The following is a 27400-nucleotide window of genomic DNA, read 5'->3' on the forward strand; positions in this document are numbered from 1 at the left end:
ATCTTTTCTTTTCTTTCTTTCTTTTTTTTTTTTTTTTTGAGATGGAGTCTTACTGTGTCACCCAGGCTGGAGTGCAGTGGCACAATCTTGCTCACTGCCACTTCCACCTCCCAGGTTCAAGAGATTCTCCTGCCTCAGCCTCCAGAGTAGCTGGGACTACAGGCATGTGCCACCACCTTTGCTAATTTTTTTTGTATTTTTAGTGGAGATGGGGTTTCACCATGTTGATCAGGCTGGTCTCGAACTCCTGACCTTGTGATCTGCCTGCCTCGACCTCCCAAAGTGCTGGGATTACAGGTGTGAGCCACTGTACCCAGCCACAAGATTTTTTTTTTGGTATATACCATGTGTTTGTAATTGTTTGGTCAGGTCAGACCAGGTGGGAGGAAGGTGTTACCAGGAGTCTGACCTGAAATAGCGGCAGTGGAAAGTTAGGCCATGTGGTGAAGGCCTTTTAGAGACAGAATTAAGACCCAATTATTAGGGAAGCTGAGAGATTCTAACAGGATGTAAATGGTGCGGGTGAGGGACCGAAGCTAGGGCCCTGGGACCACACCAGTACCTAGCATTGTACCAGAAGCCAGTTAATAGGGAGGAAAGGAGATATCCGTTTGAAAACCTTGTTGCCACCGTGACATTAATCTTTGAGCATTTGTGGATATCTTTAGACCAAAGGGTCAGCAGACTATAGCCTAAGACCAAATCTAGCCTACCACCTATTTTTTTTTTTTTTTTTTTAGCCACTAAGCTAAAAGTGGATTTTATATTTTCATATGGCTTTTTTTTTTTTTTTTTTTTTTTTTTTTTTTTTTTGAGATGGAGTTTTGCTCTTGTTGCCCAGGCTGGAGTGCAATGGCGTGATCTCGGCTCACCGCAACCTCTGCCTCCCAGGTCCAAGCGCTTCTCCTGCCTCAGCCTCCCAAATAGCTGGGATGACAGGTGCCTGCCACCACCCCTGGCTAATTTTGTATATTTTTAGTAGAGACAGGGTTTCACCATGTTGGTCGGGCTGGTCTTTAGCTCCTGACTCAGCTGATCCACCACCTTGGCCTCCCAAAGTGCTAAACTGGCTTTTTAAAAATCCAAAGAAGAATGGCAAAATTAAGTTCCAGTTTTGATGTGTGTCGATAGTTTTATTGGAAGACAGCCATGCCCGTTCATTTATGTATTGTCTGTGGCTTCTTTCCCTATAATGGTGAGATTGAGTACAGATTCTCCTCCACTTATGATGGGGCTACATCCCAATAAACCCATCATCAACTGAAAATATCTTAAGTTGAAAATGCATTTAATACACCTAATGTAGTGAATATCATAGCTTAGGCCACTGAACACTATAGCTTACCACAGCACCCAAGAGTATCATAGTGCATGTTGCTAGCCCGGAAGATATCACATTTCAAAATTTGAAGGACAGTTTTTACTGACTATGTATCACCTTAGCGCCATCATAAAGTTGAAAATCAGTGGAACCGTTGTTAAGTTGGGGCCTCTGTAGTTGTGATACTGTGGCCCCAAAAACTTAAAAGAACCTTTTATAGAACGAGTTTTCTGACCCCTGCTCTAGGCTGCACCTTTACTGTTTCTGTTTGCCTTCCCAATAGTGCATAGCAGGCTTTCAACAAAAGTGAGTCCTTGGGCAAGTTTTGTGATCTTGCACAATCACAAGGACAGTGCTCTTGTCACACTGTGCAGGATCTGGATGCATCTCTGCATCTTGTGAAGTGTACCTGTCAGCTCTGAGCAGCATCTCTCTGCTGCCCTGGTCAGTTCTGACATCTTTAGCCCCGATGGATGAAAAGATGTGTGGGGCTGGATGGGTACTTGAACCCTGGCTGCTCCTGCCTGGGGCTTGCCTGGATAACTCCTCAGGCCAGACACTGCTTTGTCAGTGCAGCCTGAGATGTTTTTCTCATGCCCCAAGTCAGAGAGAAGTGATTTCTCACTGGGCCTCCTGAACTTGGTGGTTTGAGACAAGGTCAAATACTGTAGCTGCCCTCTGGAGTTGCTGAAAGGAACATGGCCTAGCCAGTGAGAAGAATAAGACCAGATTTACATTCTGTGCGAATTTGTATTCTGTGCTGCAGGCCTCAGCCCTGAAGCTGAGGCACCGTCCTCCCTAGCTCAAGGAAGGATTCTTCTGAGATCCCAGACTGTAGGAATGGCTGAGAGACTCAAAAACTAACAAGGCAGGCAAGAATTGAAACTGTGGCTTCTGACAGGACTCAGCTCCATATTGGGCTTTGAATCCAGCGTGGCCTGTCGACCTCTAACCTCGTCTCCTGCCACCCTGATAGTCACTGTCCTCTACCACCCTGGCTTTCCCTGGTGTCCCTGGGGCTTTGCCTTCCCATCCACCTGGAAGGGTCTCAGGTAGAAGAGCTGAGTGGTTTGGAGTGGGTGCTAGGACACTGCTGTGGGTTGAATTATGTCCGCCAAAAGCGATATGTTGAAGTCCTAACCCCCAGTACCTGTGAATGGTGACGTTATTGGGAAATAGGGCCATTGCAGGTATAACTAAATTAAGATGAGGTCATATTGCACAAGGATGGGATCTAATCCACTGGTGTCCTTTTAAGAAGGGGATTTAGACCAGACACACAGCACAGGCATAGAGGGAGAAGGCCATATGAGAACAGACAGAGACAGTAGGGGTTTGGGGGAGCGGATAAGTCTGCTAGGTGAGGAGTGCCAGCAACCACCAGAGACGAGGAAGAGCCAAGGCAGGCCCCTCCCTACAGCCTTCAGTGCCAGCGTGGCCCTCTGGATATTTAATTTAGGATTTCTAGCCTCCAGAGCTGTGAGGCAATAAATATATTTCTATTTTAAAGTCGCCGAGTTTGTGGTAATTTGTCATGGCAGTCCTGGGGAGCTAATACAGATCCAGAGCCCTGTCTTAGCCATTTTTTGGTTGTATGACCTTGGGCAAGTTACCGAAGTTCCCCTGAGCCCAATTTCCTAAACAGTAATGACTGGGTGTTAAACAGTGAATACAGGTGAAGTTCTTAGTTCGTAGCACAGTGTCCCGCATGTAGTTAGCACTCAGTAAATCCCAGCTTAGTGACTGTGAACATTTAATGCACCAAATGTAGAGAATATTATAGCTCAGGCCACTCCCTATGTGGCTGGTTCATTTGACTCACATTTCACTGCCTCAGAATGGCCTTCCCTGACATCTCTACTAAAAGCAGCCCCCAAGTCACTCTCTTATTACTCTGTATATTATCCTCATTTGTCCCAAATTTTATTTGTTTATTTTATTTTATTTTTGAGATGAAGTTTTGCTCTTGTTGCCCAGGCTAGAGCGCAATGGCACGATCCAGCTCACTGTAACCTCCCCCTCCTGGGTTCAAGCAATTCTCCTGCCTCAGCCTCCTGAGTAGCTGAGATCATAGGCACCTGCCACCATACCTGGCTAATTTTTGTATATTTAGTAGAGATGGGGTTTCGCCATGTTGATCAGGCTGGTCTTGAACTCCTGACCTCAGGTAATCCACCCTCCTGGGCCTCCCAAAGTGCTGGGATTACAGGCGTGAGCCACTGCACCCAGCCTGTTGTTGTTGTTATTATTATCATTTGAAACAAGGTCTGGCTTTGTCACCCAGGCTGGAGTGCAATAGCACAATCTCAGCTCACTGTAATCTCTGCCTCCCAGGCTCAAGCCATGCTCCCACTTCACTTCCTGAGTAGCTGGGCCTGCAGGCATGCACCACCACACCTGGCTGATTTTTTTTTTTTTTTTTAGAGACCTGGTTTCACCGTCATGTGGGCCAGGCTGGTCTTGAACTTGTGAGCTCAAGTGATTTTGCCTGCCTTGGCCCCGCAAAGTACTGGGATTACAGGTATGAGCCACCACACCTAGCCTTATTTGTTTACTTTCATTTTATTTTATTTTCATTCCATTTTTATTTTTGAGACGAAGCCTCGCTCTGTCACCCAAGCTGGAGTGCAGTGGCTCACTGCGACCTGCGCCTCCCAGGTTCAAGTGATTCTCCTGCCTCAGCCTCCTGAGTAGCTGGGATTACAAGTATAAGCCACCATGCGCGGCTAATTTTTTGTATTTTTAGTAGAAACAGAGTTTCACCGTGTTGGTCAGGCTAGTTTCAAACCCCTGACCTCATGATCCGTCTGCCTTGGCCTCCCAAAGTGCTGTATATACAGGCAGGAGCCACCACACCTGGCCTTGTTTACTTTCAAAAATAAAACTTCTTACTAGAATGTGAGTTCTGAGGACAAGGATCTTTCTTCGGTTTAGCGACTGACTTAGCACATACACCAGATGCACTAGGGCATTTATTTTAACTTCTAATTTATGTGAGTATAAAGTAGGTGTATATGAGATATTTTGATACAGGCATACAGTGTATAATAATCACATCAGGGGAAATGGGGTATCCGCCACCTCAAGCATTTATTCTTTGTGTTACAAACCAATTTATACTCTTCAGTTATTTTAAAATGTACACACAGTGGGCACTTAAATTTAGGGAAGGGGGAATGTAGTCGTTCCAAAAACTTTAATGTTTCCCGAAGCAGGTAACGCTGATGTCTCTAAAATTTTTCCAGAAATTCTTAAATGTTTTTATTTCAAAACAGCAAGGAGGTTCCCACACCTAACCTCAGACTAGCTTCTCCTTCCCACCTGGTATGAAAACTGTGGGGCTGCTATTGACACCTTAAATATTTACTCACATATTTGGGCATAGATATATACTGTTTTTAAAAATGTAGTTCTGGCAACTTCTATAGCTTAGACCTACCTACTCTTTGGGAGATCTTGTTGACTATAGCAGTCAGTAACTTCAACACCAAAATGAAAGGCCTCAATTTCTAGCTTTAGAATCATTTGCTGTGAAGCTCTTCCCTCTAGTGGTCATCAGCGTCACGACAGTGCAGTGTTTGGCTACAGTATTCTGAGCGCTTTTAATATCAAATGTAATAGCATGTTAGGACATTGTATTCAACTGCAGAAAAAAAGAGCTGTGTTTACAATACATGAAAAGGTAAGTGGTTTTCAATGGATTTATATAAGGCAGGTTAAAATTGTCAAGGAATTTTATTAGAGTTAATTGTCAATGTTCTTGAATGAAAAGCTCTAAAATGCTGCAATACTGTATGTAGATTTTGAGATAGGCGGTTTGCATTTGGCTTGAAGTCTTACCTCTGGTAACCAAGAAGTTTCTTGGAAAGAATTTGTATTTGAATCGTGATTTGATATCTGAAAAAACGTCTTGGCTTGGCAGGAAGCATGCTGGTATTGAGTAACGCAGAAGACCCCATGCCTGGGTGACAGCGTGTGCCCAGGCTGACTAGAGCAGGAGGAACCTTGGGAGAATGGTAGATGCTCCATGTTTCTTGAATGGGAAAAGAGAGTCTCAGAAGAAATCACTTTGTTAAGAGAACAATGAGTTTGGGAAAAAATTTATTTATTGCGAAAATAGAACTACATATAACTTTGCAACTTGCTCTTTTCACTGGACATCATTCCGTCTTAACCATGCGGGCCTCCCTCCTCCTCTCCTTCCCTCCAGTATTCCATTGTATGAAATGCAGCTCTAGTTAAACAGTTCCCCACTGACATTTGGGCTTTGCTAATGATTCTGTTAGAAAGAGTTTTTTTGTGGCTAGTACATAGTCATTTAGTAAATATTTATTCATTCTCTTCCCTGAACTGGTCACTATTCCAGGGGCTAAGAATACAGCAGTGAACAAAACATCCCTGCCCCGCTGGGGCTTTTACCTTGCGGGTGGAGGACTGGGAAGACAATAAGAAGGACAAGCAAGTCAATCCTGTCAGCTGATGATGAGTGTTTAGCAGAAAAGATGCATCAGGGAAAGGAGCTATGAAAGTTAGGGTAGAGGGACATTAAATTTTAGATAGGGTGACCAGGGAAGGCCTCACCAAGAAGGTGACTTTTGAGTGGAAATGCAAATCAACTGTGATGTCTAAGGGGGAGAAGAAGGGCAAGGCTGTGAAGCCAGCCTCTTCCACGGAGGGACGAGGAGGCTGGAGGCTGGAGCCGGTGAAAGCAGCTGATGTTAAGAGCAGCAGAAGGTGATGTGCGAGGGATTGTGTAGAGCCTGTATGTCATCTCAGGTTCATTTGGCTTCTGTGTTGTTGCTAGACTGCAGGGGACAGGGACAGAAGCAGGGAGACCAGTGGGGAGGCCACTGTGATTGTCTAGATGAGAGATGGTGGTAGTTTGGACCTGTGAGAGCAGGGGAGGGGGGTAAAGAAGGGGGTTCTAGGAATGTAACATGAAGGCGGAGCAATCAGCACTTCCTGATGGACTGGACATGAAGTGAGAGAAGAGAGGAGCCATGTGTGACGCTGATAGGACGGTGCTGTTGTCAGTGGAGGTGTCTTGGCGTGCGTTTGTGCCAGAATGTTCAGAAGATAAAAATCTAGGAGTTGAATGACTCAGTGTCATTTAATAGGTCAAAATAAAACTTCTTGGTAACTAAAAGTTTTTTTTTATTTGTTGTTTCTTACATTTTTCTCAGTTTCTAATTTTTTCTAATAGTGTTTTTATGATACTTATAAAAATGAAAACACCCCTGTAATTTTATACCTCAGTCTACTCTGTAGATAAGATACCGAAAACTTGTGGCTCAATCAAAATTATGTAAAACAAGTAACTTAAATATTAGAGCAGAAGTTCTTAAATTGTTTTGTCTGAAGACCTCTTAAAAATTATCGAGGACCCTAAAAAGTTTTTGTTATACAACTTCTAACTATTGATATTCATCATGTTAGAAATTAAAATGGAATATTTTAAAATCTTTATTTAACTTATTTTTACTTAATGAGCATTTCATGTGTGCTATGTTTATTCATTTAAAAATGAGAAACCCATTATATATCAGTGGATGTAAATTTGTGGTAAGAGTGGCATTGTTTTACATATTTGCAAATCTCCTTTGTGTCTGATAGAACACAACTTGATTCCTGTATTTGCTTTGGTGTTCACTCTGTTTTATGTTATTTTGTTTGAAGTTTAAAATAATGTGGCCTTGCACAGGTGTGCAGTTAAAAAAGGGAGGAGTATTTCAATCACCTTTTCATATCATTACAGATGTTGTTCTTTCATACTAGACTAGAACTCAGCAAGTTGTAGTTCCCTAAAGGTTAATTGCAGTGTGGACTCTGAAACCCTGTCAATGAACTTGTTTTACTTTATTTTCTTAAAATTCAGTTTGAGGCCAGGCACGATGGCTTATACCTGTAATCCCAGCACTTTGGGAGGCCGAGGTGGGCAAATCACAAGGTTGGGAGTCTGAGACCAGCCTGGCCAGTATGGTGAAACCCCGTCTCTCTTATAAATTAGCTAGACATGGTGGCGGACACCTGTAGTCCCAGCTACTCAGGAGAATTGCTTGAACCCAGGAGGTGGAAGTTGAAGTGAGCTGAGATCACGCCATTGCACTTCAACCTGGGTAACAGAGACTCCGTCTCAAAAAAAGAAAAAAAAATTCAATTTGAATGGATCTATCTTGCAATTTGAATGGATCTTTTACCCATGCATGAGTTTATGTCATCATGCATTGGCCATTTGAAAAATACTGGTTTATAAGTTATGCAGATCTTATAAATATTTCACTATATAATATCAAAACTCACATTCATTAATATGACCCCCAGTCTCATCCGAAAATAATTAAAGTAGTGGAAAGCTGATACTATATTATTTCTCTATATAATATCGAAACTCATGTTCATTAATATGACCACCGATCTCATCAGAAAATAAAGTAATGGAAAGCTGTCAAACTCGTGGTGGTGAATACAAGTTTTCCAGAATTCTAATATTGACTTGAAACCTGGAATTTTATCGTTGGTAACAAACACTGTCAGTTGTTTTTCCTGAAGTAACAGGCTCACTTTGTTCGTTTTTCAGAAAATGGCTGCCAAATAAATACCTAAGTCTGAATAACCAAGTTTGTCAGAGATTCTTTGAAGTAAAAATGGTATTCCACAAAAAAGCAGCTAGTTGAGCCCTAATTCAGTTCTACAGCTGCTTTTCCTTCAGACAACCTCTGTGCTTGGAAACGCAGCAGAATTGTTTTCTGTGCATGTCCCGTTGCATCGTACAGAATACTAAAGAGACATGTCCTCGAGGGCCCAGATTTAATAAAGTGAATAATTCTCACTGCTTCATCAAAGACTTCTAGGTGGAACTTGCTGTTTTTCTTCAATTCTTTGATCCAGTGGGAGTCAAGCAAGGGCCCCTGGTAGAGTTTGGTGCCTCTGCCTTGCTTTGTGCTGAGGCACCAGGAATTCACCCATCATAGCCTTTGCTCCTCCAGTATATATGTTAAGCCAGTGAAACAGGCAAAAAATATCTCCTTATTATGAAAATAAGTTTTGACCTCTCAGACCCCCGGAAGACCCTCCCCCAACCAGCCTGCAGACCACACTTTGAGCACCGCTGTACCAGAGGGTCTCTTGCTACTTAAGAGCCTAAAAGCTGCAGAAACAATGAAAACACAAATAATCCCCTCTTGTTTACCTACATCCATCTTTACTTCTCTAGCAAAGTTTACTTTTCAGCTCAGCGTCCCCAACAGTTGCATTTACATTAAGCTTTCATTTAAAAATGAGGGGAAAATTGAGAATCAATCCTCGAAGTAAGGGTTCTCAATTGCGGGGCTGTTCCTTCTAGTGGAGTGGATTGCAACACCGCCGGAAATGCTAACTGTATGTAACACAACGAAGTCGTCCTCATGATATACTGTAAAGTGCTGGGCCAGAAACAATTATAGCTTTCCTCTCAGTGCTTTATATTAAAACTCCGAAATCTCCAAGCTTGGGGAGGCTGAAGCTGGGGTTATGGTGAGGTGCTCTGCTTGCATGTGGAAGTGCAGTCGAGGGATAAATTCGTTGGAGGGATTTATTTACTTGGGGCAGGCTGGAAGTGCTCATTCTCCTGATCCTTAAGCTGTTATTAATTGCTGCAGCCTTGGCTCCTTCAGTGCTCCCAGTGTGGATTCCCTGGCTGAGCTCCATTCGTCCTTTATGTGAATGAAGATAAGGCTGTGTCAGACCCTGGGAATGAGAGCATGCTGTTTGGCCCTTCGAGGCAATTTCCTTTGGAGTCCCAGCTCTCTCCAGATGGCATCTAATTGTTTCTTGAATGACCTCAGTGTCCAGGCTGCAGGAACCTGGTCTGAGAGGCCATTTCACATATTTATTAGCCTGTGGATGAGAACTTACTATATAAAGCCCCCATTCACACTCTCAAAAGAGCTTTTTGTGTAGAAGAAATGAAGAAGCTGATGGACTGTTTCCTGTGACCCCCAGTCTCCAGCTGGATACTTATTTTTACCAGGCCCAGGTGGGTATATTTTGAAGGAGTCTGTGTGGTCCAACTGAGCCCGAATTCAGTCACCTCCTCTCTGTCTTCTCTCGACGAAACAGAGTCAAGTCCTCTTACTTGCTGGTTTCAGGATTACTTGAACAGAGTACAGGTGGTGTGAGCTGGGAGTTACTGCATTTTGGAAGCCTATCCCAGTTTGGAATCCCAGCTAGTGAAGAGTTTGAGAGCGTAAGATGACTGTTAGGGCCAAAGTGCGAACCAGCCCTAATTCGGCCAGAGGCCGGCATGGCTAGTTCACCCAGTGAGGAGCAAAACTTCTGGGTGGCCTCACGCCTCTGTAGTTCTGAACTGTTTTGGAAGAGAGAGGGAAGGGCCCCAACCTTTCTGCAAATGTGACGCATAAGAGCCATGTCTCTAGAAATATGCATGCACACTTATTGCGTGTCTTAGTTCCAGGTGTTTGTGGACCCCAGGTTGAGAATCCCTGAGCTATCCAGATGTTCAGTGGGCCCCTATCATGTTCAGGCATTCCAATGATGACAATAAGACGTGGGTCATGAGGGCCAACAGACAAGGGCACCGGTCATTTCAATGAGGGCTTCAGTAGCTGAACTCTGGAGGACAGAGTTCCTATTACTCTACTAGGGTAAGTGGAATAATAGCAAAGGGAGAAGGAAACCCCTATGGGCCCACACAGACCGAGAGCAGGGCCTCCCAAACTTCCGGGCCACGTCCCCCTAAGGACTGTCTAAGGAGCATGTTTGGGAAGATTTGAATGTAATTTGGAGATGATGTAAATGTCCCATCCTTTGACGTAGAAAGAAGTCATCAGGGTTGCCCTCCCAGGTGACTGTACCTGGAAAAGTTCACCTGGCCTCAGTAAGGGAATGTCTCAGCCAGTACCTCTGAATAGGGCCCTGCTGCCTTCCACATAGCAGAATAGCCTTTTGGAAACATCCTGGTGCCACATAAGCAGGGCTGAGAGTGCAGTTGGTTCGTGCTTCCCCCTGGCTGGGAGGTGCTGGGCGTGGGAGCAGAACTCACTCCTACACCAGTGGCACAGGACATTCCAACAACATGAATCCCTCTCCCTCTTCCTAGAGGCAAGTTCACGTCATCTTTATCCTTGAAAACTCAAAACAGGTCAGTTCTTTCATGGAAGTCCCTGGAAGAGATTGCCAAACACCATAAATTTCCATTCATTGCTGACACAGTAGAGCACAACCCCATTATTAACGGGTGTATAATATGCATGCTTTCATGTAACATCAGCTCATGTTGGTTCCTTGTAGCATTTCTCAGATACAGGGATCACATTTTATGATCTCTAACAGAGCCCAACACAGTATGTTACATCTCCATCTCAAGTTTTAATCTCACACTGATAAGGTGAGCCTGTAAACGCACATTGATGGTGTGAGCTAGGAAACTTACCTCTGGGCAGGCGGGTGGAGCAGCCTGGGTTGATGACTACGTCTGGGAAGGAAAATGTTGTTAGGACGTTAAGTCTCTTGCATCTGCTTCTCTCAGCACTTTGGCCACATTCTCTTCCATCAGCTTCTTCATGCAGTGGGGGTGTGGCTGTGGTCTGCTCTAGGCTTATAGTCTTAAAGCTTGTGGTCCAAGGGGAAAAAGAAATCTCAGGGAAGGACTCTGCTTGGTTTCATGTTGTTCTTGGGCCATTCAGTGTTGTGTTCTAATTGGCTCACACATCCATTAAAAGGATGAATACACATGCTACTCAGTAAAGCTTTTAAATATAATAGCCACCACCTGCTGTCTCTACAATTTCCCCCCTGCATTTTTAGGATCAGAAGTATATTCTGCTATATTTCTATTATCTCTACCTATTCAGGGTACATATACAAAATGTTGACACGTGAATGGTAAGTTTTGCAAAATAATAATCTTTTTAAGTCCTATCCCCATCTTTCCCTAGTTTATCTACCTCCTGGTTTATGTAGTGGATACCCATTGCCTCCAAGTTTGCCAGATTCACTGCTGTTACAGAGAAGTTATGGGCAGGGAGTGGGGGTGTCCAGAGGCGCTGTGGATCCTGGACGATCTAGAGCTTGGCCTTGGACAGATTCCCACATCTTATCACAGGTGACCCAACCAGGAGGCCTGGTGTTGTTCCTGGAGAGTTACCCAGATGGGTTTCTGCTGCTCTCCCTAGTAATTCTCCTTTCCTCAATCCAGCCCTTCCACCCATTTGGGTATACATTGCAAGGCGTACTCAAATCATTGAGCCACTGGCAAAAGGAATTCATTGTCCCCACCTTGGCACCAGGAAGGGCACATGTTGGCCTTCTGGATGTCACTCCTGCAGACAGCATTGTGCTTGGCGATTGATACATTAGGAAGTGAAAAAACTGGCCGGCAGTCAATGAGGTCCTTCCATGCGCAGAACCCTCTGAGTCGGCCTCTTCCGGTAGAGAAAGGGGTACTGTTTGTGTCTCTATATGTAACAAAGACAGTCCCTTAGCCCTTCTTGTACAGTAAGAGTTTGTTGCCTCCTGGTTCTTCTCAGATTGTGACGTCAGCATCCATCTGTCCCAGCCCTGCCCTTCCCTTTCAGCTGCGAGTGGACTAGGATTTCTGATGGACTATTACAGATGTGACCTGCTGTCCGCGTTGCCAAGAATATCTGTCCCTTGGTTGGAGGGAGGCTTGCCTTTCAGATTTACATAAGATAAAGCACTTCTGGTAACCAGGTGTTCTCCATGCTTCCCTCATCACACCAGACAGAGCCAGCCATTCTGATTCATTGTTGTTTTAATCATTAACTTTAAGAGCTGTTTGATCCCACATGTGAAATGGAGATAATAATACTCCTCTCCTAGTGTGAGTATGAAATAGGACACTATGGTAGAAGTTCTCTGTAGAAATGCCGGCACCTGGGGACCTTGCATGCAGGGTGAGTGAGGTGAAACAGTGTCTGTGACTGCTGCCAGCTTCTTCAGGGCATCTCTGAAGTCTGGTGAGGAGGGATTGTTAAGAGTCAGACTTGTAGCTCTTTGAATTTACTATCCTAAGTATTACATGCAAACAAGGTCCTTTCACCCGCTGAGTGAAGAGGTTCCCGTGCTGGTCAAAGCAGTGAGGAACTGCAATGCTAGCCCCGAGGCCGTCTGTTCCCTCCTCCTAGCAGCCACATCCCTGCCAGGGCCTGAGTATATGCAAGTTGGCCAGCCAAGGGTGCTTTACTGGTCCTCACTCACTTCCGTGACCACCAGAGTATTTTTACCTTCCTTCCCACGAACCACGAATCTTTCTGGATCAGAAGGAATTTTTTGGTCACATGACTCTGAGATTGGGTAAAAGTAATAACCCCTCTCCTCAATGAACACAACAGTTTGTATACGGTTTCTAGTGGCTCATGGAAGCCCCAGTCCACCCCTAGGTTCAGAATTCCTAATCTGGACCGATTCTCAGCTACTTTGGCAGGTTGCAGAATTATCCAGTACATCACTCAGATGGTAATGGCCGTGATCAGCTTATGACCACGAAAAAAGGATATTTTCCCACCGAAATAGTTTGTTTACATGGCTAGAATTTGTTTGACAGCAGAAAAGCGATTGATAAGGCCATTTTCCCTCCAGGCTGGAATGGGTGGGGTTACGGCTGACTCCACCTCTCACCTAGTACAGCTTCTCTCTGCCCCTAGATTCCTGCCTTCCTAGGCAGGTGATCCGTTACAGCCTGGTTCATCCACTCAGGCACTTGGCAGCCTTACTGGGTGGAGATGGGGGTGGGTGGTTTTGGAAGAATACACTGTAACTCTGGCAGATTCTTGCCATCAGGGGCTTGAGAGAAGGAGGTCTGGGGAGAAGGCAGTGTCTGGGAGGACACAGACAGAAAGTCTAGTGAGGGCAGGCAGAGGGGTCACAGCATCCAAGGAGCTATACCAGACACGGTTGTAGTTCTAGGAATGGCTGATATCAGACGACCCAGTAATACAGGCCGGGGAAGTATGAAGGCATCCAGCGTATGGGAAGTGGTTCTCTGGGGATGCCAAACTCACATGGAAGATCCGTTCCCAGGGCTGAATTGCAGGGCCAGGGGAGGGGGCAGTGGGGCTGGAGGAGTGAGGATCTTGTAGGGCATCCAATCAGGACTGAGGCTGTAGTCCTGTTCTGCAGCCAGCTTGGTCCCAAGGCAGTGGGAAAGGAGGGGTACCACCCAGGACCCATAGACAGAGGAAACCCACAGGATTCCCAGTCAGAGTGGCTCAGACAAAAGTGGTACATTGAGAGCTAGCTGTGGATGGACCCAGGAGTCCTCTGGGTTAGGATCACGTGGGCTGTGTATGCACCTGCTGCCTGTTAAACAACTCCTAACATGACAGACTCTGGAGTAGAAAATCCTGAGACATCTGAGCAAGTATAATTAAAACCATATGTGGTATTTTAATAAGCAGTTTTAAAATTTAGTGAGTAACATATTTTAAGGCTAAAAGCTCTTAAAAGTCTCCTTATTACATCAGCTTTAAGTATACCATCTGGGAGCCAGCCAGTGGTCAGTGGCTTATGGCATGGGTGGGTGTCCACCCTTTTCTCGTGGCTACAGGCATGGTTTCTGTGGCCCAGCATGTGGGTGGGCCTGTGCCCTGCGAGCACAGTGGGGAAGATGGTCTGTTGCCACTTCCTTCACAGGCCTAAAGAAGCTCATGTTTGTTGACTGCCTACCGTGTGTTGGGTGCCAGGGCCTCCATGTGATATCCCTCTTGATGTTCACAATAACCTGGTAAGTTTGGGGAGGAAACTGAAGCTCAGAGAAGTTAGTTAATTTCTGAAGGTCACCCAGCTAGCTAGCGGTGAAGCCTGGAACCCGTCTTGGCTCTCCTACTAGTCTCTAACCTCCAGGGTATGTTAAGGAGCCGGTTTGAAGACGAGCAGATGTCTGTCTCAGCTCAGTTTTGGAAGATGCCATTTTACAGAGGTGCTTGTGAGACTGTGGAGATGGGAGAGAGGCAGCTGTTCCTGGCTGGTAAGGCCTGCAGAGGGCCCTGGACATGCCCCTCTGCCCATTTCTGTAGCACTCTGCATGGGAGGGACCTCTAAAGGACTTTGTGGTGTTTGCCTATTAGTTGCTCACATAGCTTATGCCTACCAAAAGTGGAAGGAAAGGGAAAGAGAAAAGCGTACAGCAAAGAAAACCCAGGAGCTGAGATGGCAGGGGAAGTAAGTGATTACCCCAGCTGTAATTGTTTGCATAGTAAGTGTAGAAGAAACGGAATCTTGGGAAGTAAGTGGTGAATCATCATGGATGGATAAGACCCCAAGGGGTTTATGGATGGGCTTTAGTGGATATAGGAATCCCCTGAAGCAGAGGTGTCCAAGAGGGAGAATGGGTTCTTAGTTTCTGTTTCTGGTTGGACCAGTAAAGCCCCTTCATCCCTCTTTTCCACTTGTCACTGGAGACAGAAACTAAAAACCGTGGCTTCAGCCAGGCGTGGTGGCTCATGCCTGTAATCCCAGCAGTTTGGGAAGCCAAGGTGGGTGGATCATGAGGTCAGGAGATCAAGACCATCCTGGCCAACATGGTGAAACCCCGTCTCTACTAAAGTACAAAAAAAAAAAAAAAAAAAAAATTAGCCAGGTGTGGTGCCACGTGCCTGTAATCCCAGCCAACTTGGGAGGCTGAAGCATGGGATCGCTTCAACCCAGGATGGGGAGGTTGCAGTGAGCCGAGATCACACCACTGCACTCCAGCCTGGTGACAGATGGAGAGTACGTCTCAAAAACAACAACAGCAAAACCCCATGGCTTCAGGCTGTTAAATGCCTAAAACAGAACAAAATGGAACATCAACAACAACAAAATAGGGCAGGTTGGACAAGCTCTAATAGTAAAGCATTGCAAGTATGTGTCTTTTGCTCTATAAGGAGGGTCCCTGGCTTTCATCGAATCTCAGAGAAGGCCAAGATCATCAGATAGAGAGTCTGCCGTTTGAGAGCTTGGGATTATGTCCTGTATGTGTTCTTTTTTTCTTTTTTGCCTTAATGCTAAAAACAGAAAATTGAGCTTGTGTAATACAGGAATTTTGGGGTGACACCAGGAACTACGTTGTAGTGGTAGAGAGGTGCACGGGGCAGAATTGTGTGCGATACTGTAAGAAAGCAAAACAGAGCAGAGTGCATAATTTCGCTTCACATTACTCAGTTACACAATTTTAAGAGCTAAGTAGAGAAACAGAAATTTGTAAGGGAAGACAGAAGGCCCAGCAGAGAGAAATTTGCTGTGGACTGTACTTAGTGTCTGTTTGTGTGCTAGGCAGATCAATACTGCTTCCGGATAGAGACCATTTAACAGCCATACTTTCATCCCCTTGAGGAATCTGGGGAAACTGTCAGACCAGGATATGCACAGCAAACACTCCTAAATGCACCCTCTGTTTGCCAGGGCAGGCGAACGTCTTGTCCACAGCAATACACAAAGGGGGCCAGAGTCTCGTTTGCATTCCCTTTTGGAGCAAGAAATCAATCAGATTTGCATATAGGAAAATGTGTGGAACTGTCTTTGGCAGCTTCCATAGCTACGCAGCCTGGCTGGAAGAGGAGCTGACCTCCTGCGCAAAGTCTTCTCCTCCTGTCCTCCCTGGTTTCCCAGCTCTTCTCCCTGAGGCCCTCTCGCTCTTTGTGGGAAAGCGTCTGGGCTCCTGGCTTATTCGTTCAGAATCAGGCAGAGACAGGGTGGGTATTGGGGAAGTCTTGAGAAGCAGGGCTGCAGATCAGCTTGCCTCCTCTTCTGCCTAGGGCTTGCCAGGCACCTGCCACACTACTCTCTAGGGAGCCAAAGATGCAGAGGGTCTCCTCCCTGTGACGCCAGGCTGGTGCTGGGCCGGGCAAGGTCCAGGCTAATCATTGCCTACTTCCTAGGGCATGAGGAGAGATGGAGCTTGTTCCATCAGCCTCATGCCCTAGCTCTTTAAAGCTGTCTTTGTTCACTGAGAACCAGATCACGTTTAGGGAAAGCAAAAAGCCAGAAAGCATTGATCTTTGGGGGAGAGGGAGTAGCATCAAGGATCTTAGTAGTTGCCACAAGATGTTTTGAGCTGTTTTGATCGTGATGACTGGTGTTCACCCCCGACTGACATCCCTTTGGGCAGGAACGAGCCAGGCCTTGAAGCCTGGGGTGAGTCACTGTCCTTAGCCATGGGCAGAGTCACTGTCCATGGGGCTGCTTGACAAAGCCCAAGAGTGCCTCAGTATAAGCCTTGATGCCCTGATTCTGGGGAGCTTTGGGGAGGGTTTGGGGCTATGGGCAGAATTGTGTTCCAAATGTGCTGAAACACTGAAAAGTAGGACCTGGCAGGCATGTCCCGCCGTCTCCCTCCGTCTCCCTCCGTGCCTTGTCGGAGAGAAGGTGTACCTCACTGGGAGCCTGACCTTCTAGCGGGAGCCGTGACGCTTTGGGAAAAGGACTCTGGACTCACTCTCTTGGCCCTTCTCAGCTGAGGGGCTGCTGCCAACAGGAAGCATGTGTCTGCTGAATATGTCTGGCAGGCAGCTCCTGTTTCCATGGTTACTGAACAGGGAAGGTTAGTATTAGGGCTGCCCAAGGAAAAACTGGCATTGAGGGCAGTTCTTATGCAGGGGTCTTCCTCTGGCTTGCTTTAACCCTCTTTTTGAATTAGGGGGTGGGCAACATTTGACCTGAGCTAATGGAGGTTTCCTTCAAGGACCTACCTGGCTTCCCAGCCCTGGCTTTAATCACAGCTGTTTCCCTCGGTGCCGCTGAGGGGCAGGCCTTCCAGGCAGCCAGAGAGGGGTAATGGTGCTCACCCTTCAGGACCTTTTCCAGAGCTCCGAGCTGGCCCCTCCATTCCTCAGTCCCTGGGAGTTCCTTAGAAATGCCCTCCCCTGTCCCCAAGGGGGCATGGTGTTTAGAAAGCCCTGCATCCAAATTTGATGAGTCCCCAATTCCATGCACCAGATCGTCAGAAAGTGGCCCGCTGCCCCAGGTCACAGCCCTTTCATGGGGCTCTGTAAAAGGTTCAATTATAAGACATTTAAAAATCTATTTGTGTTTCTGTGTGATCAGATACCAGGTTCTGCAGCCTGAGGTTGGAGTCCCTAGCCCTTTGTTCTCTGCTGAGTGGCATACTGGTCTAGTCCTCTATTTCTTTGTAACTAGAATAATCATTGTGGGGAGAATGGGAGGAATTGATCAGTGTAAATAGGTGATGTTTTAAAGCCTAACAAGTCAGTGAAGGACACTGAGAATTCATGCAATTATTTAGTTACAAAAACAACACGTTATTTTAGTCTCTCTCCTTGACTGTTTCAGGAGAAAATTGATTAAAACCTTTGAGTGCTGCTTCAGAAATTATTTTTGGTGTGGAATAAAAATAAAAGTGCTTAGAAAACAGTTACCTAGTAAGATTAGTCCATTATTTAATCCTGGTGGAAGAAATTCTTTGGGTATTTTGGAGATGTTTCTTAGAATAAACAGAGAAATCCTCAGGTAACCAGAGCTGTGATTCCACAGTAGCCTAAGTGTCTTTGGTTTTGTTTTTACCCTGCCTCTGGAGCACTTTGTTTGTAATTCTGTGTGCTTTACATGTCTTGAGTTATTTGCATATTACTTTCAGGAATGCATTGCATTCATGATTTCTGGGGGAAGGGTGCCTGGGCTTCGAAAGCTCTTGGCTGATTAATCTCACTGAATTTCTGTGCAGGATTTCAGGCCCTGCTCCCCTCCCTTTCCCCCAGCCTGGGATGATGCCTTTCTAGCCTCTTGGGGAGGTTTTTGGCTTGAAGGAATTGTTATTTTCCCTCAAAGGAGAATACCAGGTAAAAATGGCCCCTTCTGTGGTGGCTAAAGGCCAGGCCTGATTGATGAGTCATGCCCACAGCACTGCTGGGACCTGGTCCTGGCTGCTCACATGCACTTACCCTTTGAACCCCATCTAACAGAAATGAGGGCAAACCCGAACACACTTCCTCACAGGTGCAGTGCTGAACCTTGGAGGACAGTAGGGACCACTGACCGGACAGTCTTTAAGAGCTCTTTGAGCTCAGAAAACCCTTCTGAGTTCTGCCAGCCTTGGCGCTTCCTTCTAGGTTCTCTGGTGGACTTTCTGTGGCCTGGGAGTCCTCAGGACTGCAGACCAGACCTCCAGAGTCAGAGAGGAGGAGTGAGGGAGGAAAGCAGCTGAAGGAGCAGAAAGGAAGTCATCGCCCACGCTTGGGCCTGTGGTGATAGAACCTCACTTAGCAGCTCCATCCCCATATCTACACATCGGTCAGGCCAGGCCCTTGCCCTTGCATGGGCGTGCAACTGTGGCTCTCCGTACCTGCTCACTGGGCCCAGAACAAACAGTTTCCTATTTTTGCAAGCAGACTTGGCCTAGTCCAAAGGCCGAGGTCTCTTGAGGATTTGACGCTAATCCCATTGGATATTTCTCATACCTCCCTCATGCCCCATCTGGTATTGTTCCTTTCTGGACTGAATAGGTCTTGTTTCTTCCTCATTACAAGTTTCTGCCTGTGTGAAGTTTTAGAAAGCTTCAGGACACATTACAGTTTTGAGTGGCCGAAGCCACAAAAAGTTAATATTTGAAGCAGTAGGATAGGAGAGGAAGAGCAACAGGCAGAAACCTGGATTTGATTTTAAAAAACAAAAAAGATTCGTGGAGCATCTGCTATAACTGGAATGAAAGAGGAAAAGCAGTTAGTTTTCCCTAGAGGTTATGCGGCTCTTGGTAGGGGTAGAGGGCTCACATTGCAGGGAACCCAGGAGGGCCTTGCCTGGCTGCGCTGGATGCGAGGTTCGTGTGCAGGATCTAGGTTACGCAAAGTGGGTAATCAGAGTGGTGACGAGTAATTAAAGTGAAGGATTTAAAGGAGGGCGTAGGACAAACAGTTGAGTCAGGAGGAGGTACATAGTCCCCATCCTCCCAACAGGTTGCACAGCCAGGTGGGAGGGCATAAGGCACTCTGGGTGTTTGCTGACAGACTTGCTAATTAAACCCAAAAGGCAATAGTGCTTTGCCAATAGTGATGGCTGTGCCAATGTTATCAGCTGCAAACTGGCTGCCAGGAGCATCTTAATTAAAAATAAACAGCTCTGGAGGTGGGCTTGGGAGAGTGAGGACAGGGATCCTGCCTGGGTTACTTAGGACATCTAGGATTGCTCCTAGGAAGAGTCACTTTGAGGCCACCTCCTTTTCTCAAAGGAGCCTCTGTTCATGACAGGGTGGTGTGATATGTACAACTTGCCCTGCTTCCTTAAACCCCTGGGTGCTGAAGTGACAAGCAAACAGAACCACTAGGAGTAGGTTGCATGGTACAGTTCAGCCTCAGAAGAAAATACTGGGGGGCAGGAAGGTGGACGCTAATGATTTCTGCCTGGTCTCTAAATTGAGGGGACAGCTAAAGCCTAAGGCCTCTTCTAAGAGGGGTTAGAATTTCATCAGAAAGCAAGTCTGGTCACATGAGAATTTCTGGCACTGTGTGCATGGCAGGCTGGACACCAGCCTGCGAGAATTGAACGAGTGGATCGTATTGGCTTCAGCACAGGGGAAAAGTCCCAGACTAGCCCGGGAGAAGGAGCCGACTCACTCCCCTGCCTGCCGACTTCCCTGACTTCTGGGCAGAAGCAGCACAGCTGCTGTGGTGGGCTAGGGCTTTTACATCTGAAGCCCCCTTTATTTTAACCCTAAAGAAAGCGCGTGGTCCCCGGGACCGAAGACTGAAAGATGCCTAAGGAATGCAATGCTTTCCACGCCCTCTCGGCAGCTCTGTGCTGCTTCTATCACCGCAAGTCTTTCATTGGAGTCAAGGTAGGTTTGGTTTGGAAGTAAAGTACATGTATAACTCTTTCGGGGGACCCTGAAAGAATTAGTTCCCTAAAGGGCAATAGAAAAAGTTTGCAGATTGCTGGTTGTAAAAACAGAGGTGCTTTCCTTGACTGACGGGTGTTCAAAAGCCCCTAGTGGTTTACCTCCCTGGAAGCAGAGCCCAGTGGCACAGAATGGGGCGGACTCCTTGTCTGTTTTGGGCTGAAGCTGTTTTTCAGCCTAAGTTTTCCTTAGGCTGAAATTTTATGCTAAAGTAGCTCAATAAGACAGAGCCATTTTTTTTCTTTCTCTTTTTTGTCTCTGTCTCTCTTCCTTCATTTCTAACGAATGCAAGGTGGCTGAGCCCTTTTCTTTGTTTATCCTGCTGGTCCATTAGATATCAATAATATATATAATGTACAGAAGCCACAAAATATTTTCTTTCAAATTGCAGCCAGGTTTCAAAACATCTCAGAGTTCAGAACTGTTGTCTTTACTGCTCACATTTTAACATTTGTTATAAGACACCAGTGCCAAGAGCTTTGTGTGTCAGTACACTATTTTGATGAAAATATTCAGAGAACCTTCTTTGACTAATTCAAGACGAGGCCTGTGTTCTGTGTTGCCTGCCTGTGACGCACTAGGAATTAAGACTAATATAGGCTTTCGTTGATCTTGGGGTTTGCCTGCCTTGGAAAAAGCCTCTTGGCCCAAGCCTGCCTACGGACCTCATTTATTCCTGGGAAATTGAACTCTGAAAGCTCTGAAGGAATCCTTCCCTCCCTGAAGCAGAGCTCCCTTTCCTGTGGGACTGGCTTATGCATTACCTTTGAAAGGGCCGCAACAGGGTTGTGATGCTTCCTTCTTTTCAATATGCTTTTTTAAAAAAATCGGAAAAAGTTATCTGTTAGTGGGAGAAAACCTTTCTGCATAAAAATATACAGAGTGGGGAAAGGATGAGCTTCCGCTGATTTGCTCTCTGGTAGGAGTGTTCATTTTTGTCCCTTTGTCAGGGAATTTGACGGAGGATGAGTAATTAATTATTGGTTAGAAGCGTTCCCTTCCTGACTCGAGCCCCTTTCTGTCCTGGAGCTCAGTGGAGTGATGCGAGGTCCATGTGGTTTCTGGCCTAAATATGGATCGTTCTAGTGTGGGGCAGATGAAGTCATGCCATTAACAGTATTTTAAAGCTTCCAAGACAGACAGAGAGGTCCCAAAGGGCAGGGTGCGCTTCGGGGATTGGCAGTAGGTTTCACTCGAACAGAAGTCCTTCCGCAAGCCAACTTCTGCTAATTCAGAAAAGTGCACCTCAGCACTGGGTATATGAGGGAGTCAGCCTATAAGTATCTGTTTCAGAGGGATGAGATTCTGTTTGGGCACCCCTGTTTTACTGCAGTTACAGCCCCAAGGCTGCATAATATGTAGAAAGGCCACTTAATATATGGGCTTAGTCGGAACCTGCTGTCCTTCAGCCTGTCCACTCTCTCCCTCTCTACTGTGGCCACTCTCAGCGGTTGACTCTTGGTAGAAACACTCTTCTTTCCAGCCGGACTTCCTACTCCATTCCCAGTTTGTCGAAGTCTTCATAGCACAGACAGAAGGCCTGACCTGCTCACTTACTGGAAACTGTAGCCCTCAGTCCCAACTTAGCGTTCCCCAACTGCACCCTCAAAATGAGTCTCCCTGTTTTATTTGGCTTAGCTAGTTACTTGGGAATGAAATCTGCTTGTACCTAATACCCCGTCCTGCCAGTGGCGCCCCAATTGATAATGCCGAATCGCTTTATTGACTCGCACTTTAATTAGGGGTTTCAGATCTTGCTGCTCATAATTAGTTTCCTTTGCAATTAGAGTTTCAAAATTAAATTGGGATTGATTGCCTGATAGCAAAGAGGAAATAAAGTTCCAATTCTTGACCATGTATACTGCGTCCCTTGGCATGAATTTCTCATACCAAAAATAACACTGCGGTAGCCATGGTAACTTTCCGTTTGGTCTAATCCATATCATCTCTAGAGAAAGTACTATGGTATTAATAGTGTTTGTTGTATGGGAAGAAAACTAAAAATATAGAGGCCCCTTCCTTACCTAGGAGAACAATTATACTGGTGTTTTCAGAGTGTAAGATCTTATTTGCAGAGGGCTTACAGAATTTAGGATGTATTTAGAGGCCTCATATGGATTTGTGTATAAAGACCTTGGAAGGGAATTAAGTGGGAGGCCGAAATGGAGCGCAGGATCAGGGGTGTGCTGGCCCTCATAGAGTTGGAGGCAAATACAGGATGTTCCAGCCATGTTGAGGGTTGTGACTGTATCCCGGTTCACCATCGACAGCCATTTCATAAAAGACTACTGGACCTTTTTTTCGGGGGGAAATTTTGTTTAAACCCCGTGGAAAGGAGCTTGTAATGGAGATATTCCAGAGCATAACATTAATAGACATTCGAGTTCTAGAGTCCATGGGTGTTAAATGCCACCTCTTCCATGCATAAGCTCTCCGTGAGGTGGGGAGGGGTGGGGCAGTAAATGAGAGTCAAGGCATGGATCCTGCCTTCAAAGGGCTTACCACAAGAATGCTATTAGGTCATAATATCATTTCATTACATTTGCAAAAGGCTTTCAAATGTGAGTTCTTTCACATCTTGTTTCATTGGATTCTCAAAACAAGCTCTGTGTGCTGTGAAGACTTTAACAACTTTGCCTCATTGGAGTCTGAAAATAAGCTCTGTGAGGTAAACAGGGCATTGATTTACCCTTTCCACAGAGGAGACACCGAGGCTCAGAGAGACAGCCTGCCCAGAATCATTTCGTGGGGAACCAGGCATAGAAATCACATTTTCTAGGCTGAAGCCTAGTGCTCGCTATTCATTATTTATTTATTTAGAAATGGAGTTTCACTCTTGTTGCCCAGGCTGGAGTGCAATGGCTGCAACCTCCGCCTCCTGGGTTCAGGCAGTTCCCCTGCCTCAGCCTCCCAAGTAGCTGGGATTACAGGTGCCTGCCGCCACGCCTGGCTAATTTTTGTATTTTTAGTAGAGGTGGGTTTTCACCATGTTGGCCAGGCTGGTCTTGAACTCTTGACCTCAGGTGATCCACCTGCCTCGGCCTCCTGAAATGCTGGGATTACAGGCGTGGGCCACCGCTCCCAGCTGCCTAGTGCTCTTTGTACTGTACTATGTTAAGACAAGTGATGCCTAAAACATGATATTGTATATGTTAATAATTTTATTTTGCAGTTCAGCTGGGAGAGAATAGTGTGAGCCTATTTTTTAGAAGAGCTTCAGGGAGGATGTGGGACTCTTTTTTTTTTGAACATTTAACCCCTTTTAAATTTTTCTCCTTTTTTTTCAGTAACTGGGGATTTGGATGGACAAAGGAAAGAATGGTATAAGGACGGCATTTCAGCCTGGGGGAGCCACAGACCCAGTAGCTCAAAGAAAAGTCACTGGCATTTGCAAGAGTGCAGAAGGCCAGGCCTACTCAGAGCAGAAGGTCCACTGGGAAGGTTAGTGGGTGACATGGTCAGAGAAGTCATGGAGGATCTAGGAATAATCCCAGCAGCCAGGCCTCTAGTACTAGGGGTTAATAAGTATTTGAGGCACGTTTCCCCACTGGCTTTCACCCGATTGCATCCTCAGTTCAGCTCAGCAGTTGCTGGTTGTGGTACCTTGGATATGTCTTTCCTTTCTGGGTGCCGGGGACCCAGTGGGAGTTGTCGGTACTATGGGAAGCTCTGTTGTAATACCGTGCCTGATGGGCATTCTGCAGATATTTATCTCTGGCTGATGGAAACGACCGGTTATCAATGATTTGGTGGTGCTCTCTTTAGAGGGTGCTGTGGCTCCCCAGAGGCAAAGGCCTGGCATAGATGGGACTGGAGTGGGGAGGATCAGGAATGGCCTCCTGCAGGGAGGGAGGGAGGCCTCTGCTGAGTCTGGTGAATCAGTAGAAATTATCCAGAGAAGAAGGAGAATTGGCCTTCTTGGTAGAGAGGAACATGCACAAAAGTATAGAGATGTGGAGTACCCAGGTGTGGGTGGGCGGGAGGTACCAGCCGGGAAGGGGAGTGCAGGGAGCGGCCCACTGGCAGGCCCACCTCCAGGTCCCTGGTGAGCTAGAGAAGGACCTTGGTAAAAAGCTCCATGGGTCACATTTATGGGGCTGGCACTGGAAACAAACCCCCATGTCTTCTGGCCCCCGTGTCTCTGGTTGTTTGTAACTTATTTATTTAGGTGTGTTTGTGGTGGGGGACAGAGGAGCTAAAACTTGTCACTTTATCAGTGTCTGTGCCTGAGGGAGGTGGGGGCGGCTGTGTGTGTTAGAGGAAAGGAAGAGATGGGAATTACCTTGCAAGAGCAGAAAAGCCGCCTTTCTGAAAGAGCGAAGATGGAGAGGTGGGGGTGTAGCGCCTGTGGGTAGATGAATCGGTAAGTCTCAGCTAACCAGGCCTTCGGTCCAGTGGCAGTGGTCTTGTCAACGAGCAGCCACGGTTAGAGGCAGGGGAGGTTAGGCGTGTACTTTCCTAGACTTAGATTTGACTCTCTTTGCAGCCAGGAGTTCTATGTAGTATTGTTCCTGTTTTATTTTGCTTTAAAGTCATTTCCCCTACCCTAAAAAAAATATCCGGAGCCTCCTGGAATCCATATTATAGCCTGAGGAGTCACATCTGCCATCCTAGAGTGCTGGGCCACTGGAACTTGGTTTTATGTGAAACTGTCTTTCTGCGGTGGGGGATGTGTGTGGCGGAGTAGAGGCCCTGTTCATCTTCGCTGCGGCGGGTCCTTTGGTCTGTCTGTTACTGTGACAGCTTGGGGACTGGTGACACATCCCAGAATTGACGATGGCCTGAGTCGCCTTTGTCAGTGGGGCAGATGCACCATCAGCACAAGCTGCACGAGGAAGGTGGAAGAAGCCTTGCAGGAAATGTCTTTTCAGATGGCTTGGCCCCTCCTTGTGGCTGCTGCTAGTTGCTCACTTTTCTCTAGCCCTCCAAAAAGAAAGGACAGCGTAGCTCTTTGAAAGAGGCTTAAATGCATTCCATTGGCATTTGGGAGCTGTGGGATCTGGTTTCAATATCAGGGGAAAGACATGCTTGACAGAGGCTGTGTCCCAGCACCCCTTCCCTAGCAGACCCTGGAGCTGGGATCGTGGCCAATAACTTGTTTTTGTTGGAGAGACCAAAGTGGGAAGCAGACACAGAACTGGGATCTTGGGAAAACTCTGTTTGTGGGTTCAGCATCTCCAGGACTGCAGAGGGTTGGGCCAGGCTAAATCGGGGAGGACGCTGGAGGCTTAGTGTGCTCTGGCCGCAAAGGTATCTCTGCACAGCCAGTGTGAGAGGTCAGCAGTGCACGGACGACCGGCAACCCAGGCCTGTTGCTGGGTTTAAAGATGTTGTCAATAATAGCCTGGGGGCCTTTTAGCTGATGGGTATCTTGGGTATCTCCAGGAATAGCAGAGGATACTCAGCCTGTCCTGGTTGGAAAGAAAGGAAGAAGGTTGGAAGGTTGGAACCTCAGGAGGTTGGACGCCACTTCTGGCCTCAGCTGGATTTCCAATGTGTGTCCACAGTACCAGGAGCTACTGTTGGAATCTGGCTCTGGCCATGAGAATGTTACGGCTTATTTTTCTTTCCAGCTCATCAGAGTGCTGTTTCATGTCTTTTAGTTCTTGTGGAGAACTCTCCCCAGTGTCTACTCTAGATCTGTGTGTGCCTTTATAAAAATAGTTGTGTACGAAGGACTGACTAGTAGAATCTGGATTCTCAGTAAGATGGGATTTGAGGAACTGTCCATCCAGCTTCACGCTCAGAAGCCACTGATTCATCGCCCTTCCCCACCCTACCCAAAGCATGTGCACTGAGGACCTACTAGGAGGGGGAAGGCAGAGGCGAATGTTCCTGCCTGAAGGAGCTCTGTTGTGTCTGATAGGCGGGTGGAGATACAAGCAGCTTAAGCTGTGCTATGTGGTGGGTGGGTGCAAAGGCAGGAAGGATGCACAGCCTATTGTGAGATCTAGGGAGAGGTCTTTAACCCAACCCTAGATCAGGGGACTTCCTGGAAGAGGTAACGCCATAGGAGCCGTAGGTAGAAAGGCGTAGGAGAAGGAAAGAGCTTCCTATATGGGAGCAGACGGCTGAAGCTGAGGAGTAGAAGGAGATGAGGTGGTTGGGGATAGAGGTGGTTGGAGAATAGAGCATGCTGGGCCTGTGTTGGGAGAAGAAATAAGACGTTATTTTAAGGGCAGTGGGGACCCAGCAAGTTGCTTGGATGGGAAGTGAGTGAGAGCTTGAGGGCTGGGCTCTATGTGTGGGATGAGTTTAAGGAGCATCAGCAGCATCCACCTAACTCATGCCTGTGTCCTCCCTGGGCCCCTGAAGCTCCCATCTGTCCTGCTTGTCCTAGCTCAGCACACCCTAACTTTCCTTCCTCCACCTTCTCTTTGGGCCTTGTCCTTCTAACACCCACAATGAGATCGTGTTTCCTCTTAGTTTAAAACATGGCTGTGGTCTTTCCCATGTTAAAAAACCATCCTCATTTCCGTGCTGTCTTGCTGGTCCCCATCTTCCCCCATCCCAAAGCTGGTTAGCACAGTCTTATTTAAAATATTGATCCGGGGGTGCATGTGCAGGTTTGTGCATGGATATATCACATAGTGGTGGGATGTGAGCTTCCAATGAACCCATCACCCAAATACTGAACATTGTACCAATGGGTGGTTTGTCACCCACACCACCCAACCCTCCCCCCATCTTCTGGAGCCCCCAGTATCTATTATGTCCCTCTGTATGTCACATCTGCATAAACTCCCACTTGCAAGTTAATGGTCTTTACTCCCTCCCTTTCCATCGGCCACTCAGCCCCCTTTATGCCACCAGCGACCTGCACATTGCCAAGTGCAGTAGATGCTGTCCAATTCTGATATTATTGGAACTCTCTGTAGCACTCGACAATGTTGATCATTTCTTCCTGAAATCTGCTCTCTCAGCCTCCAGGACACTGCATACTATTTGTTCTCCTGGGTCCTTCCTGGCCAGTCTTAACTGTGCTCTTGGGTTTCTCTTTCTAGTCTGCCTCTGAAAAGCCACCCCCAGCCCTCTTCTCATGCTGTATCCCATCTCTCTGGTGAAAGTTGGGATAGAATACCCCTCTATACTGAGGACTCCCAAGCCTTAGTTCTCCAGACAGGCTCACCAGTCAACCCATGCCCACAGCACCTGGACCCCATGGCCTGGTAAGGGACTCCATCCAGACGACCCAGCAGACCCCAGTCCTACATCTTCTTCCACAAACCCACTAT

At 46.6% G+C, this 27400-nt stretch overlaps 1 protein-coding gene across 10 annotated transcripts in view; it reads left to right on the forward strand.

The window, feature by feature from the left end:
* The window catches only part of BCAR3 (BCAR3 adaptor protein, NSP family member), a 284505-nt gene that overhangs the window by 212395 nt on the left and 44710 nt on the right, over positions 1-27400 (forward strand). Inside the window, exon 1 of one of the 10 annotated variants that reach the window (XM_003933291.4) lies at positions 904-20105. The exons of the other annotated variants lie outside the window; for them this stretch is intronic. Coding sequence (XP_003933340.2) covers positions 20022-20105 — 84 coding nt within the window. The 5' untranslated portion in view covers positions 904-20021. Of the gene's footprint in view, positions 1-903; positions 20106-27400 lie in introns of those variants that run through there. 10 annotated transcript variants of the gene reach the window in all.

This window comes from Saimiri boliviensis, chromosome 11 (assembly GCF_048565385.1).
Source record: "Saimiri boliviensis isolate mSaiBol1 chromosome 11, mSaiBol1.pri, whole genome shotgun sequence".
Classification (NCBI taxonomy): Eukaryota; Metazoa; Chordata; class Mammalia; order Primates; family Cebidae; genus Saimiri; species Saimiri boliviensis.